The 16,641-nt window shown below is 36.9% G+C and overlaps 1 protein-coding gene across 6 annotated transcripts in view; it reads right to left on the bottom strand.

Annotated features, from left to right (window-relative positions):
- The window catches only part of SGCG (sarcoglycan gamma), a 180,088-nt gene that overhangs the window by 22,460 nt on the left and 140,987 nt on the right, over positions 1–16,641 (bottom strand). For all 6 annotated transcript variants that reach the window (XM_068425434.1, XM_068425439.1, XM_068425433.1 and 3 more), the window contains 2 exons: positions 10,109–10,228; positions 1,792–1,864 (listed from right to left, as the gene is read on the bottom strand). In XM_068425434.1, coding sequence (XP_068281535.1) covers positions 1,792–1,864; positions 10,109–10,228 — 193 coding nt within the window. The remainder of the gene's footprint in view (positions 1–1,791; positions 1,865–10,108; positions 10,229–16,641) is intronic.

Consider the following 16,641-nt stretch of genomic DNA (forward strand, 5'->3'; position numbering starts at 1 on the left):
TGGTGACTCCATCAGTTCCCTGGGTAGCCCATTCCAATGCCTAATAACTCTTTCTGTGAATGTCAGTCGCAAGTGTCAATGTTGATGTGGCCATGTAGGTACTTCGTTGATATGATAATAATTATTAGTATAACTTCCGTAAATTGTGGAAGAATCTGTACTTCTCACTATTTTAGGTTAACTGAAGACAGAACTGAATGGGACTTTAACTATTGCACTTGAGCTCTGCTAACACATAGGAACATTCTAGATCAAAACATGTGCTTATCATTGACATGGTAAAAATCACTAAAGAGGTAAGCCATGAGGTAAACTCATCCATGCAGGAGAACTTTATGAACACTTTGAATTAATTTCAATGTTTTCCTTCAGCTGATATCCTACTTCAAAAACAGATGAAAAATGTATAACAATAGTTGTATGTAGTGTGAAACAGTGTAATTGTTTTTAAATGAAATGCAGATAAGAACTTAAAATGTAACATAGCATAATGGCTGTAGGATAAAACTATTAGCTTTAAGCCTATTAAAATATTATTAATTGATGATACATTTCAAGAAAAGGGACAGCCACAGAAAATAATTGATATGTATCCAATTAAAATTTGCAGAGAGCTTCTTGACTTTGTAATTAGAAAAGTCGATGTCCTACTTGATCAAAATTGAGATAATCAAATGACAAATTTACAACATAATGAATCCACTCCCTCCAAAACCAGCCAATGTTCACTACAATGCAGAATCCTATATATTGGTCAAAGTCTGTCACATTCAAATTCTACCATAGCAGAAGAAACACATTTTTGAAAGTGGAGTTCAACATGTAAAAACTAATGTCTTGAGCTCATTCTGTCTTTAAATGCAAGCACAAGGTATCTTATTGTAAGTAATTCCTAACTATCAAGGAGAAAATTAAAAGAAGTATCATAATAGTCTCCCTTTCCTTTGCCATTCTCAATCTGAAAATTCAGTAACCAGGATACAGACAGTGTTCTTGAAAGCTTTAATCATCTTCTGCTACTCTCTAATAGTTATCATTACTGGAGAAGAAACACTGAGAAATTACGACAGAAAGTAGCTGACTGCCAAGGTATGAAAGGACAGAAGTATAATTGTTAAATAGATCCTCTTTCATTTCAAATCTTTCTTTGAACTGGGTTATAACATGAAACATAACATATTCATGAACAGAACTAAATTGAGTTTATTACCTCATCATAACCAACATCATATTATAAACTAATTTGGGATACTCAAAATTACATAGAATAATGCACAAAAAATGCTATCCCAGAATTAAGGAGCTCTGAAACATACAAGGTACTTTATCATTATTTTCTCACCCCAAACTGCTCTTTATTTATACAGAGCTTTGTGCATTTCCAAATTTTTCTTATTAGTCTGTTTTCTCAGATTGATACTAGTTTCTAAAAATCTTGACTAATCATAGGTTGATGAGCCGCTGCAGACAAGCAACTTCAATTGTAACATAGTAGAAAAAGTCATACTTAAGTGTTTCAAAATTGAAAAATAGAAGTTTATAGAAAAGCTTTCCACAGTATATTATGTGGCTTTAAATATTCACCATCAGCAATAAATCATTCATAACATATTTCAAATTTGCAGAGCAATGTATACTTTTCCTTCAAAACAATAATGTCACATAAAATAGAAAAAAGTTATTAGTAGTTTTGTAAATGCTGTTGGAAATCCCTTGTTCAGAAAAAATGTGAATATCTATAGCAAACAATGTTTACTTACTAGATGTATGTTTTAATGTATAAATTCTTACCTAAGCTGTTTGAAAGCTTCTGCCTTGACAAGTGGTGTTTCCACAGAGTGTTCAAAAAGTGCTCCTTCAGGCCCTGAAAAAAAAAAAGAAAAACTATATTGTAAAAGTTCAAATGTAAAAAAAAATAGTGACAGTGATTTATATGGCCACTTTGATATCAGAACTTAAGGTACAAAAACATATATTAACAAAGAGACAACTAAAATATCGATACAAGTCCTACTATTACAGTATTGATTGGAACAACACAATATAGGTAATGTAAAAGTACAGGTGTAAATTCATAAAATGAAATCTAAAAAGTCTGAAGACAGAGAAATTTTAAACTACTCAGGACAGCAAAATAAGTAAATAAGATTTTTACAATGTAACTTCCATTAGAGTTAATAGAGGCAATTAAAATCCCACAAAACCTTTGCAAATATTACAGACTTAAATAATCATACTTATTTTAGACTATTCTATACATAGCACAAATTCTGGCATGTAGCTTCATCAAAGATTTCTCCCTATTTTTAGGCAGACTTGCAGAATGTAAAATGGTATTTATGCACATAAAATGGTAATGACTATGGGATCAGATAGTTCACCTCTTGAAATAAGAGTAGTTTCATCCTAACGGGGAAGAAACAATGATTAACTCTGTGTGGTGGTACATGTGTAGGTGGGGAAAAGGAAGTCATCAGTACAAAAGCACTATTTGCGCTGTGCTGCTGCAGGCAAATAGGTCTTAAAACCCAGACACCCAGAACCCAGATGAAGTTCACGGCTGCAGATTCTTGAACTGTTCATAAAATCCCTCCTGTAAAGGGGCTACTGTGTCACCTCATCACCTTAATATCAGTACCATCCTGAAAATCAGAGTCCATGGCTTTGTTTTCACAAGTCATTATTTTAATTTTTCTTAGGTAATAGTAGGTAGCACACCTACTATTAACCTTGCTTTTCCTTCTTTGCATCTAGTGTTGCAACGTAGTGTTGCATCTGCTCTTGCAACATACTCTTTCTTTGTGGTTCTAAGTTAATTTGTGCAAGAAATGCTACGATAATAAAGACAGTAATTTTCAAGACTGGACTTCATAGCACAGAGTGCAGCATGCAATGGATGCTGGTCCTCCTCTGAGAATTTATAGTGTGAAATAGAAGCAAGACTGAATGCTTAGAGGATAAATCCAAATAAGAACTTATAGGAATCTTAGGTCCCAGACATTTAACTTAATTAGGAACTCAGGTTGCCTGTAACAGCTCAACAGTCACGTTTCAACCTAGGTCCAAGGTGTTCAAGAGAGCAATTCAGATTGTAAAAAAAATTATGGTCAGGCAGTTAATGAAGTGCCTAAATATTGCATGTTCACATCACCAGTTTCCACACAGTAACACCCTCCAGTTCCCCTCAAAACATAGCTGCCAGCAGAAGAGAAGGAGGTAGCAGTATCTAAGTTTTGCATAATAATGTGATGATGATTAGAATATCTGGCTAGAAGGCAGGAAACTTGGTTTGGAAGCCTTCTTCATCAGTGTGAATATTGACTTGATAAATGCATCTACTGCACTGAACCAGGCAGCAGACCAGATAAACTGTTGGTGTAACATTTCTCCCTCCTTCAGAGCCTCCTTGTTCAGTGTGTGTAAAGTTGCTTTACAGAGGGGCCTCATCCCTCTGCAGGCAGGCCTCATGTAAGTGCACCACTCTGCATCTTTCTATTTTCAGCAATAAAGATATGCCTTGCCAAAAGAACTTGTCCAAAACTGCAAGCTCCAAACTGTCCCTACAATAGGGGACTAGATAAAAATCTAGTCTTATGTTTGCATTTTTATAAATTTTCCTGCTACGTCCACGTGTAACAAACAATTTTTGATTTAGTCCACTTGCTATAAACTATACAGTTTCAATTATTAGGAAGATGAGGGAAGGAAATCATCACATTAATATTTTGCAAAAGTAACATTAATGGCTATTCACAGAATCATGAAATGGCATACCTAGCTATCACAGTAACAATCAGAGTAACAAAAGGTAAGTGGAGCCTAGTAGTTTAACTACTTGAACACAGTCTATTATCTGCTACCACTGACAAAATAATAATGGCTTCAAAAGGAAAAGATGTGTCTCTCAAACTCAACTGCTGTGTTTTGTCTCCACATTAGACATGACCAGCATGGGTAGACTCTGAAAAACTCTACTCTGCGCTCTGCTTGATTTTCATATAATTCCTCTGTCATCTTTAGAAATCCATACAATCACTATAGCTCATCATTATAGATTTGTAGTTCCAAAACTGATTAAAAGTGGAATTAAAGGTTGTAAGTATTTATATCAGTGGCTTCAGGGAAAAACATGAGAAATTCAGTTGCACCCTTTCGCATATACACTCAAGTGAAAGTCAAGAAACAGCTACCAGAGCATGAAAGGCAAGCACAAAATACTAAGATTAATTAAACACCATCTTCTGTATTTCTTGAGCCTTTTTTGTATGCAGTATAGCACCGGGTATGACATTATTAAATACATTTATATCTTTGAATTGTAAATGAGATGACAAGCTTGGCTGATAAAGGTAATAGTATGGGTGTAATAAACTTCCATAGGCATTTACTTTGATGTCACACCACATTTTGATTAAGAGATTAGAGCAACACAAATCAGCCTGGAATGCATTATATGGATTAAAATTGACTGATAGGTCAATAGGACTGATAACTGCAAACAGAGCATGATGAGTGAGGGGATGTGTTACTGGTGGGGCCAAATGTGATGTAACATTTTATCATGGACTTGGAAGAAAAAAAGTAATTACTTATGATTTCAGATGACACAGACACTGTGAAAGAGGTGACAAAAATGAAAAGGGCAAATCACTAATAAAGGGATATCTCAATTATTTTGCAAATATGACTTTATCAGGTCATCCAAGTTTAGGCTTACCTCTCTATACATGAGCTCTCTTATCAATTATTTAAGCTCAAACTAACTTGTCTAGTAATATTTTCTCATCCTGAATGCTTTGCTTTGACAACAATCCTAAACTTTATTACTCAGAAGTCTTCTCTTCTAACTAAAATTCAGAATGCCCTACTAAGTCTTGAGGTCACTTTTAAAGCCATCCTCAAAACTAGATCTGCAGCTTGCTCACAAGTGGGCTGACAAGCTATTGGGGGCACCTTGCAGCACATGTGGGATGCCATGTGCCAAAGGTGCCCTCACGATGTCTTCTACAGGATGTGCAAAGCTGCAAGGCACAAGGAAGGAAAAATCATGGCAATGAAGGGAACTCTTCTGTTTCACAGGCTTTCCTAATTTCACTCTGGGACCTGTTTATATACAGCCTTTTGTATTTCTCCTACAGCACCTCTTAGACAGAAGTTCACATTTGGTGATGTAAAAATGAATAGTGTTTGCATTTGAGATGTAGCTTGATAAGATTATAAAATAAATTATATGACCTACTTGTCTGTCTATGAAAACGATATGAGCTGATAAATCAGATGCCTCTTCTAGTTCAACTTTTACATCCCTATCAAGGTTTGGACTTTCTGTGTTAAAGGTGACCAGATATGCAGTGAGAGATGTCAGAAAGAGGAACCTGGCAACATTGACTGGAGGAGGGGAGCAAACACCTACACAAAGAGAGATTTGTGAGGCTTGAGTGCAATCATGGTTGCTCAAGCCTTGTTTGAAATAAAGCAGATCCTTGTTTTAGGCATTTGCTCCTGTTTCTTGGTCCCACATGGCAGGTCCCTTGGTCTAAGCAGCACCGTGGTTCAGAAACAAGGCAGAGAGAGCAGAGAGACCAAACTCCCCAGAGAAGCCCGATTGTATTGCTGTTTCTCAGCCTGTGCAAATCAAGAGCATTGGAGTCAGCACTAAAACCCAGCAATTACAGCATTTTAATTAAAAATAATCTTTTCAAATGACTTCATAAAACAGCACTGTTATTGGAGCATTCCCTCCTCACTGGAGAAGACTGAAGCCCACGCTCAGCAGTGAACAACTCCAGGGACGTCACACTCTGCTTCTCTTTTTGAAAGTGAACCATGAAAGAGGAAGAAATGAGACAGCATGTGGCCAGAGGCAGAGCTTCACTTTGCTGGCAGACATCAGGAGTGCTTGCTCCCAGCTGTCCCCTCATGCTAGGCACCTAACGTTTAGTATGGCATTACAGAACGCTGTCCTGGGAGGTGGGACCGCAGGATTGAAGTCTCTTGGGCCAAGAAGGGAATTCAGCCTCGGTCTTCCACTCCTAAAACAGACACTCTGCTCTGAAAGACAGGTAAGTGGTAACAGAGATAGTATCACTTGCATGGCAATAGGGGCTAATGGAAGAAAGTCAACAGGAAATATCAGTGTTAACGCTCCAGAGAGAAGGGTAGCATGGGGCGGGGGTGGGAGTTGGTGGTGGTATAAGAGGGAATGAAAAGGCTTATTTACATATTCTAGAGCTGTTACCTCAGAGCAAGAGTAAAACCTTGCCTTCCTGTGAGAAAAATTTCTTCACCAAACACTTAAGTTTGAACACTATGACACTAGCATTTTTTTTTGGAAAATGGCCCTAAATTGATTGTCTTCATTAGCTACTTTATCTTCTAAACTGTAAAGAAATAACATTAATTACAATATGAATATTACTATATTTACTATCTTATAGACTATTGTTTATGAATATAATGTAATTTAATCCTAAAATACACAAGATCAAGATATTAACTCTCTTAATGGGAGGACTGAAGTCAGCAAGTTTCACTAACAGCTCCCCACACACTATCAAGCAAGGATGATGAGGAAATGGAACAAAGCTGCATCAGGGGAAGTTCAGATTGGACGTTAGGAAAAGGTTCTTCACTGAGAGGGTGGCTGGTCACTGGAACAGGCTCCTCAGGGAAGTGGTCACAGCACCAAGCCTGTCAGAGTTCAAGCTGTGTCTGGACGATGCTCTTAGTCATGTGGTTTAGTTTTAGGTAGTCCTGTGAGGAGCAAGGAGTTGGACTAGATGATCCTTACGGGCCCCTTCCAATTTGAGATATGATTCTATGACTATCTGCCTCTTCAAAGTCTAACAGAATGTTTATTCATACTCTCAAATTGTCTCCTACTTAACTTACCTTCTGAGCAGAAGCATTTAAATTAAACACACACCTTCACATTGCACTTCAACATCAGCTACTCAAACTGAAAACCTTTCCATAGAACAGAGCACTAGAAAATCATCGACAATACTCAGTAAATACTTTTAAGAGATTATGAAAGACAAGCAAGCAGAAGGACAAGTAGTAAACTGGAGAAAGGGTGACGTAATATGCTTCTCCATAAAGATACTGATCCCCTCTGCCTTGCCAGCTTTTCTTCAAGAAGAGTGGAGGAGGGTAAGCAACTGCCTTCTATTAATTTCTTAGCTACTCATCACCAAAATATTACCCGATACAACAGTTATGATATATAAATAATTATTTGTACTTGTTAAAAAGTTTTTTGTGCAGTAATTGAGAACATTTTATATCTATTGAATGTTAATTATTTTTCTATTGTATATAATTTAATTTACTTGAGCCTATTTTCTCCCTTCTATGAACAGCCTTCTAGTTGGCAAGTTTGCAGAGCAGCAAGGGAGTGAAAAACAGGACTCCTATTGCCATGGACTCTAGCCATTTGTCCAGGAGGACTCTGTTTCCAGCCAGTGCTGTGACTTTTTTTCCTTCTGCCATGACAATATTGTTAGTTATAAAGCAACTGTCTCTTTGTCAGCCAATACACTGTTACAAGGTGGGTTTCACTGTCACCAGTGCCAACTGAATGTATAAAACCCTACCAGAACAAAATGCTGATGTTTGATACCTTTGTAGCAGCATAACAAATGTCAGCAAAAGATGCAGATCATTACTGAAATAATATTAGAGAGGATATAATTGGAGTACCTGCTCCTTCAGGTAGCATTAATTGTCATAAAGGGTTAAACTGAGCTTCAGCTTCATATACTTAAATTTAAATATCTATGATGTAGGTGTCACAGATGAGCTAGAGGCAGAATTTAGTTGCCTAATCATATGTACCTACTGTCATCTAAAATACCCTTGTACATCCTGCCTGGCCTTCAGCTGCCAAGATCAAAGGAAGTGTCTCCTGCAGATACAGTGATACCATGTGGTGTCTCACATACCCTAAGGTGTTTCAAAAACTGCTGGATGCTCACGTTTAAGCATCTGAACTCAGCCACTGTATTCAAGGGAGATGAACGAGCCATTGAGCTCATCTTAAAGTAGACAACTAAATTTGGTCGGCAGAAGAGCTCTCCATGTGCCAGGTCGAGGTGTCTCCTTCACGCTCTAGGCTGCATTGACTGTGTTGACTGGGGGTTCAATTCAGTTGTCTGAACATGGGCATCTAGATCAATCTGTGACCCTGTGGAGTATCTGAGACACTTTGCTGATCATGGCTTTCCCCAGGCATTTGGTCTTCTTAGGAGAACAGAGAGAAAGTCTGCCACTATTTTATTCTACCACATGGGCCAGAAAATGTCTGACTTATACAGTATGAGGTCAAACATACCAAACTGTTGGAAAATGACAGTTCCTGAGGTGGTGGATTGGATTAGCTTATTCTTAGACTTTTTCATTTTCATGAAAAACCATGAATCACAGACATTTGCTCTGCTGTATTATATTTTAGTTGAAAACTGTCAGGTTTTGTTACAAATTGTTACTGAGCTTTTCATAATTCACATAAATAAAGAGAAGTAAAATCAAATAGCTCACTATATTGTACATAAAAAACTGCAAAATGTTCTTTGTGTATTTTAAGCCTGAGGTAGTCTGTTTCTTATGGTATGAACTTTCCAAAATTTATTTCACATTGATCTTGTTCGCTATCTAAAATGTTTAAAAAATTATCTCAGTACGTAAAGTATTACTAATTTATCCTTCATGCTAATAGTATCATTTAAATAACAATTTTTATAAATCAATTTGAAGCGAAGTAGGCATGAATCTTCTCTCACTTTTATTAATTTTACACTGAAATAACCTCACTGACTTTAATGGATTTGCTTTCGAATTGTACTACAGTGTAAAAAAGAAACAGGTAATGAATCTTTCTACAATATCTGCTAAAGTAAACAATTATCCTTGCAGTGTAAAGATTAATATGTTTTAGCATAACAATTCAATTCATGTATGAATGATTTTTACTTACTTTGAGCAGAGATAGACCTTTTCCAAATCAGTTAACAATTATGCAGTTTTTCATATCTTTGTTAAACATTCTTTTCTATTAAAGTTTAGCATCCCTTGGGCAAACAATAATTATTTGATATGGTTTCCTGGTTAAACAAAGTTGTAATTTCAATTAGGTTAAAAAGTAAAAAACTAAGATAAGACCCTCAGGCGTAAACAAAATTTATTAACACATTATAACTTAACTTTGGCTTTGGAACACTAATTGTATAGTTACTACCACATTTGTAGTTTTGCACAGTGAAATAATATGAATATATCCATTCAAATTAAGACTTCAAGATTTCAGAGGACCAGTAATTAGCAAAAGTTAAACATGATAGTTGCAATCAGGTTAAAAATATTAAAAATGTAATTGCAAACAAGTTACAGGATAATTTCAGTACTTCCTTTGATGGACTCTTCTGCTTAAAGAGAAATTGTACCTTGATGTATCTGTTTTAATGCAACCTTACACCTGGAAAATGAAGGTTGACTTTATCAGGTCATATGAAAGGAAATAGCTTTTCATGTGATAACTTTGACATCTTACTTTGTAAATGAGTACTTTGGTGATTTGCAGAAATAGCCTAAGACAACCTTGTCTTTTGACAGATGACATTTTAAATATACTACAAATATAATCCCATGACATATGTGCTACACAGAGAGCAGAAATACAGTGGCTTTCACTTTGAAAGATGAAACCACATAAAAATATGAGAGAGAGTCTAAAAAGTTCACAAAAAAAACTCAATACAGCTCAGACTGGAATATCTAGAATTTTTTCAGCTTCAGTTAACACTGTGCACTGGAAAAGTTAAATAATTCAGAAAAAAATGCACCAGTACGGTTCAAATCACTAATGGCTTTAAAACAAAATACATACATACATAGGTAGATATATATTATTATATACATATTATTATTTTGCTGTTAAAAGTTCTTATTGATTATTTATCGAAAAAGGTCTGAATATCTTCAAATTTGTATTTCCTAATGAGGTAAAACCAGATAGAACTTGTGTTCACACACAATGATGTATTTAAAAACACCATTTTTATTGCGCTTTTCTTGTGGCTATCATTTGGGCATTTCTTAAACTGTTACAAACCTGTGACTCGAAGTTTATCTGTGCCAATTACAACTTCATTTTCATCCACTGTAAAAAGTGGCTTGCCGTCCTTTGAGTTGATCTGAAATTGCTGACCGTGGAATTCTACCATTTTAGGACCTGCAAAGCACAGTAGAATAATGGAATAATTACATCAGCTTGCTTCAATTTTCTGTGTAAATTGCTAATAATTTGAACTGTGGTCTTAATAATTTAGTGACTCATTTAAGTAATTCAAGGATCATGATGCACCCTGATATTCCAAGGATAGTGGCCTTATAAGTACTGAAATTGGATAAGTCTATTTACATGATCTAATTTGTTGATCAAAACTGTGCCTGGAGTCACGCTTTCAAGTTGGGTTTCCAGGGAACTTTGGAAATCCCTCACGAATTGATTGAGACAAACATTCATGTTCTTGGTGTTGAAACTGCTAAGATTCTTTCATTAGTATAAGTCTATCATCTTTTTTCTTTAAACATAGAAACTAATTATCAAAGTCTTTGCAGCATCGTTCCTTTTGATTAGCGAGGCTCAAATGCTTTAAAATTACAAACATACCATGTAAGGGCAGGACCCTCAGCTCTTTATAACGAACGCCAGTTGAGCTCCACATATCTAACAAACGTTACTGATCATGTTCTTAGAAGAGTTTGAAAAAGCTGCAAGAGTATTTGCAATCGGATCTGGTACTCCAAAAATTAAAATAATTGTGTGCAACAGAGTCTTTACATATTACCAGATCCTAAATTCAGTGAAACATCCTGCTCTACAGTATAGGCTTAGTAAGGGGATATAAATCAAACCCTTAATATTCCCCTTTCTAACAACCTGATCAACTAAAAATTCACATCACGTAAGTTTGAATGTCTATTTGACAGAGTTATCACCTAAATCTATGTTCAGAATTAAAATTACAGAGAATGGTCAAAGCAGTTAAGACTCATTTTCAGCAATTTTTAATAAAGGTAACTCACAGACCATCCATGGGACTGAGAGGCACTGAGCTGCTTCCTTCCCAGTAAGACCCTGTCTTACCATGCCTGCTCCCATAAAGGTTAAATATATTCCAGGCAGTAATTCTCAAACTAAATAGGATTTTTTGTTAGATCTTACATTAAAATGGCATTAGGTGACGGATGATTGATACTGCTAAGAAATACATTCAGGTATTTCCTAAAATCGGCATGGCAGCTGATGCAAGAGATACATACCATAAGGTCCTACACAAGTTGCTTATTGCTTCACTCAGCAGATGCAAAGTATTGCTTTTAATTGCCCATCAAGCACGGAAAGGGTTATAGAAGCCATAATGTCCTAAACTAGGGCAACAATTTTAAGGCGTAAAACCCAATATTGATTCTATTTGAAAAAGGTCAGGATAGAGGGCTGAACTCTGCAGTAAATTATACTCTGTTGGACATGTGCACCCAGCCACAGCCTTACTGATCTTAATTTGGCTCTTCTCTAAAGTGCCTCTGAAGCACATGACTTTATTTATGAGAAGTGTAGTGCAAAAAGTGAGCTCAGAAAATCTCTTAATTCAGTGAAAAGGCGTTAAACAGTCATTTTTTTTTACAGCAAAAGACCTAGTTCTGGGTAAGTGAGGCAAGGATGGATCCCTATCAATGCTTTCCTAGAATATCTTGGTTAAGGTGTTTTAATGTTCCTGTTTCTGCCCAGCAGCAGTACTGAAACTGCCAATTTATGTAGTGTAGGTAGATCCTTGTTTATTCAGAGAAATCAAAAGCCTAAGTAAACTGGCTGTTATCAACTTTACTGGTGCTGTAGGGGCCGGTTCCTCATGCTTCCCATTCATCCACCACCATGACTGCAGTGCTCAGCATGAGTGTGCGAAACACAAATCAAAGCTTCTTCTGTCTGACATGATACAGGTCAAGTGATTCAGGCACACTGAGGGTACCCATTTTCACTGGAAGGGAATTAGGAGTGATTCTTCATCTCTTTTGTTGAAGATGTTTTACACTGTGTAGAAAAGGAAGGTACTTATTTGGAGACTTTATTTCCTCCACAGGAAGGGAACCCAAGTCTCCAGCTTCCAGGGTCAACACACTGGCTGCAGGACTGCTGGAGAAAAGTTGTACTACCACCTTTTCTTCTCCTGATCCTGCTTATTGTCGGACCTCATTCTAAAAAGCATGCAATTAAAATATTTGCTGGATTAGACCCAGTAGATGAGAGAGAAATGGAAATGCTTACTCTGTGGGCTCTGACAAGGTTAAGTATTTTCCTTTTCAGTGCTGTCAATATTTTAGTAGGTCCAGCATGCTGGAAGCAAGTATTTTTATATAGTTATAGAATATTTATTGATTAAAAGAATTAATAACTGAGTGAAGATCCTGAAGACTTACGTTTTAGGTATATGTACTTTAAAGCAAAGTAGGTACCCCAAGACCTTCCACAGATTAAATTCTAAGCTGTGAGGTTTTATAGTGTCAATAATCTTTAAAATACTAATTAGAAACTGCTGTAAGTTATTTGAAATATTGTACAAGCCTGCAAACAATATGCAGCAGTATCTCCAAAAGACTCAGAAATAGATACTGTTAATTTATATATAATTGTTAATTATTTACACATGATCACAGAAAAATACGTTAATGTGATGAAGATACTTTATGTTTAGAGGGAATGCTATCTACCAGTTTCCATGGTACAAACGCCATCATCTTTGAAATAAATTGCTGGGCCTGAATAGTGGCACTTCTGCTCTTTCCTTCTCAGCACCTTGGTACAGACAAAATTTTTCATTGATCATAAAGCATTGGAAAAAAAATGGATTTGAAAGAACTGCAGAAGTGTGACATGATTTGCACCAGGCCTAACTTGATCTCTTCTAGAAGTACATTTATCTTCTCGATTTGCTAATTTGCTGAATCTATTTCACAAGCAATCTCGTTAAAGAAAGATTTTTCATGTTTCTCATAGTAGGAACAGGAAAGACCTACCTCAAACAGCATGAATCGATTAATGTAATTTGTACATCTGCACATTGCCAGAAAATTGACAGTTTTTTATTAATTGGATTGTTATGGAATGTCGATTAATTCACAGAGAGATGTGACATGACAAAAGAAAATAATTATACAATATAGGAGCTGCTTTAACTGTTTTAACTGCTTTAACTGTAAGATAATTTTCAGCTCATAAACAGCAGCCAAATTCAATATCTGAAACTTTAATCTAATTCATAAATGCATTTTGTTCACAACCCTAGTATATTAACTACATGTAAGTCGGCTAATACTATATAATCATAGTTGTTAATAAAATCCTACAATTAAAAATGTAACATAACTGAACGCAGGTTATAGAGAGCATTTGAATTGTTTTCCATTGCTGCCAGAGGTGTCACAGGAATTCCCAGGCTGATTAGTTATCCCTGCTAATTAGGCTGACCAATAATTGCCCATTGTTTCTTTACACTTCCTCCTTTAACATGTGCCGTTCTGATACAGACCTTGTATGCGATCATCACATCACACACCTCTTGACACTGAGGATGCCACTTTAAATGATGAAAAATTGCTCCAAAAACAATTGACCTATTGCCTGCAAAAGAGCACACTGCTGAACAGTCTTCCTTTTTGTTTCTCCTCCTCACTCTTGACTCCCCTAGGTCATTTTCCAGGGAAGGAAGGTCTTTTGTTTAGTGGGTCCATTTCAGTCGAAAAGCATTTAAATAAATTCCCTTGTACTGCTACTCAACCTTTGAATTCCAGGCCCATAAAAATGTAGAAGGACAAGGCGGCAAAGAGTCTTGCTATAAAATACATATCCACAAATGCTTAAAGTCAATGACACTGCAAACATGTAGCCAGACTCTTCAAATCCAGTTAGTTCTACCAAGTACTAAGCACTTTTACTGTGTCTTTAGATCTTTCAGAAGAAAAGGCTTTCCAACACTGAAGTTATTTATTTAATTCCAGATCTTTTCTTTTCTTAGTCTCTTCTGCTATCCATCATTTCTGATAACCTATGGCTGTCACCTACTCTGTGTGCTTCACTCTTATCCTACCACCTAGAATCACTGAAGTCCTGAATATAAGCCAAAATCCTAAGTGCTATGGGGTATTGCTACGCAATTCCATTTTTAAGTTAATTTTTATTATATTAAAGCACCTTACTTAAAATAAGATCTCATTAAATGTGTATTAAAATTGTAATACTCCTACAGATTCAGTTCTAGTTCCGTGAGTAATACAATACCAATAAATGTAAAGCCATTACTTTCAGAAGCATAAAATTAGTCAAATTTTCATATGGAATGGTATGGAAGTACTTGCTGGTCTTTTATTAGAACAAATGCATTATTATAGAGAATAGGCAGCACATTGCATATATACATTTTATGTCCATATCATACACTTCTCATCACCTTGAAAAAGATCTCTAATACATTAATAGAACACTTGCTGCTCCTGTTTCCTCTTTTCCTCCCAGTTCTCCTTTTATGCAATGGATGCAACAATTATGCCCTCTCAGATCAAAGTAAGGATGCCTTACTGTCAGCACTTCTTATACTTTGTTGTTCTCTGTCGTTGAACACAAGTCTATAAAGATCTTTAAAAAATTGGTTCTGAGTGCTCATTGCCAGACACTGGCAACCCAACCTAGTATTAGGTATTTAGGTGGCAGTACTTTCCCCTCTCAGAGTGATTTAGGTAACTAAATGTCTTTATCCATTTAGGCATTATCCTTATAAAATATTCTTTTTAGATATAAAAAAATAAACCCATGAAATATTTCACTGTAAAATGGATTATTGCATGTAGAAACCATGTCAGGAATAGAACATCATGTTTCTCACACAGTAACTTGACAAAAAGGCTATGATGTCACCTTTTCTCTCAGGCCTAATGAATCCAGAATTTGTTGCATGATGAATAACTTCAAGGAAAAGGTGAAACACACAGTCCTCAGACAGGTAAGGTGAAAAGGAAACACTAAAGGAGATGAGGCATGATAATTTGAAACCCTATATGCAGAGAGGACAGCTGATCTGAGTTTCTCATCCCTGAGCGAATACTTTAACCACTGTATCTTGTGTATAATGGATAATTCTTTTTCCTCCAATTATTTTTTTTCTAAAAAAGAAAGCCATGAGAGTATTTTCATAAGGTCAACTCCAGCACTGTGTTTCAGGAGTATTCTACGCACGCCTACTGGATCGGGGCAGAGGACCGAAGTGTCAAAGGGCAAGTGTCAAGAGGATGGAGCCAGGCTCTTCTCAGTGACATCCCTTGACAGGACAAGGGGCAATGGGTGCAAGCTGGAGCACAGGAGGTTCCACTTAAATTTGAGGAAAAACTTCTTTACTGTAAGGGTGACTGAACACTGGAACAGGCTGCCCAGAGAGGTTGTGGAGTCTCCTTCTCTGGAGACATTCAAAACCCGCCTGGACGCGTTCCTGTGTGATATGGTCTAGGCAATCCTGCCCCGGCAGGGGGATTGGACTAGATGATCTTTCGAGGTCCCTTCCAATCCCTAACATTCTGTGATTCTGTGACCATGTGAGAAGACCAATTAAACAGATGGGGCATGACTCAGTTGCCAACATAGCTATCTAGTGCCATTATATGTACTTTGGTGTTCCCTGCCTGGCCTTCAGCTTATTTTAGATGCCCTAGAGTATCTAAGACTTCTACATCAGACTAGGAAGTCTGGCATGGGGTCTGTAAGCAACCTGAGCCCTTCCAGAGTGTCAGCTGATGACTGGGTAAAACTGGAATCACAGAAGAATGAAAGTAAGAGGTCACCTCTGGAGGTCACCTAGTCCTACCTCCTACTCACAGCTGGATCAGCTTTATTGCACGTTCGAAAAAGGTGCTCAGGGCCTTGTCCGGGCAGAAAGGGATTCAATAGCCTCCCTGAGCAACCATTTCCAATAGTTAACCATTCTAACAGTGATATTTCCCCTGCCCCGTTCTATCCAGTTGCATTTTGCCTCACTGCAACCTATGACTGTTGCCTCTTGACCTTTTGCTGTGCACCTCTGAGAATAGTCTGGCTTCATCTTGTCTCTAGCCCTCCTAGTACCAGGCAGAAATTAAAAGCCCCCCTTTAAGACTTCTTTTCCGCAGGTTAAAAAACCACAACTCCTTCAGCCTCTTATACTTCATGTGCTCCCACTCCCTGACCATCTGAATGGCTCCCTGTGTGAGTCTACTCAGTTTGCTCATTGCTCTGTCATACTGGAGAGGGCTTAACACAGTATTCCAGATGCAGTCTCCCAGGAGTGGAATGACGCAGCCCATTATTCTATTAGACCTCATTGCCACAAGGCTACACTGCAGATACATGGTCAAGTAGTCCACCAGGATAGGGGTGTGTGTCTTCTTCTGCAGACCTGCTGTAAAGGATAGGGATCTAGCTCCTATTTTGTCCACTAACTGCCACTAACTTGTTAGCTGTAAGAAGAAAGTAGTTACACTTGAAATGACTAGGATTTTAGACATACTTAATTATCCAAATTCTGTAATAGATTATATTTACAATAAATTTCAGCTATT

The sequence above is a fragment of the Nyctibius grandis genome, chromosome 2, assembly GCF_013368605.1.
Source record: "Nyctibius grandis isolate bNycGra1 chromosome 2, bNycGra1.pri, whole genome shotgun sequence".
NCBI classification, from domain to species: domain Eukaryota; kingdom Metazoa; phylum Chordata; class Aves; order Nyctibiiformes; family Nyctibiidae; genus Nyctibius; species Nyctibius grandis.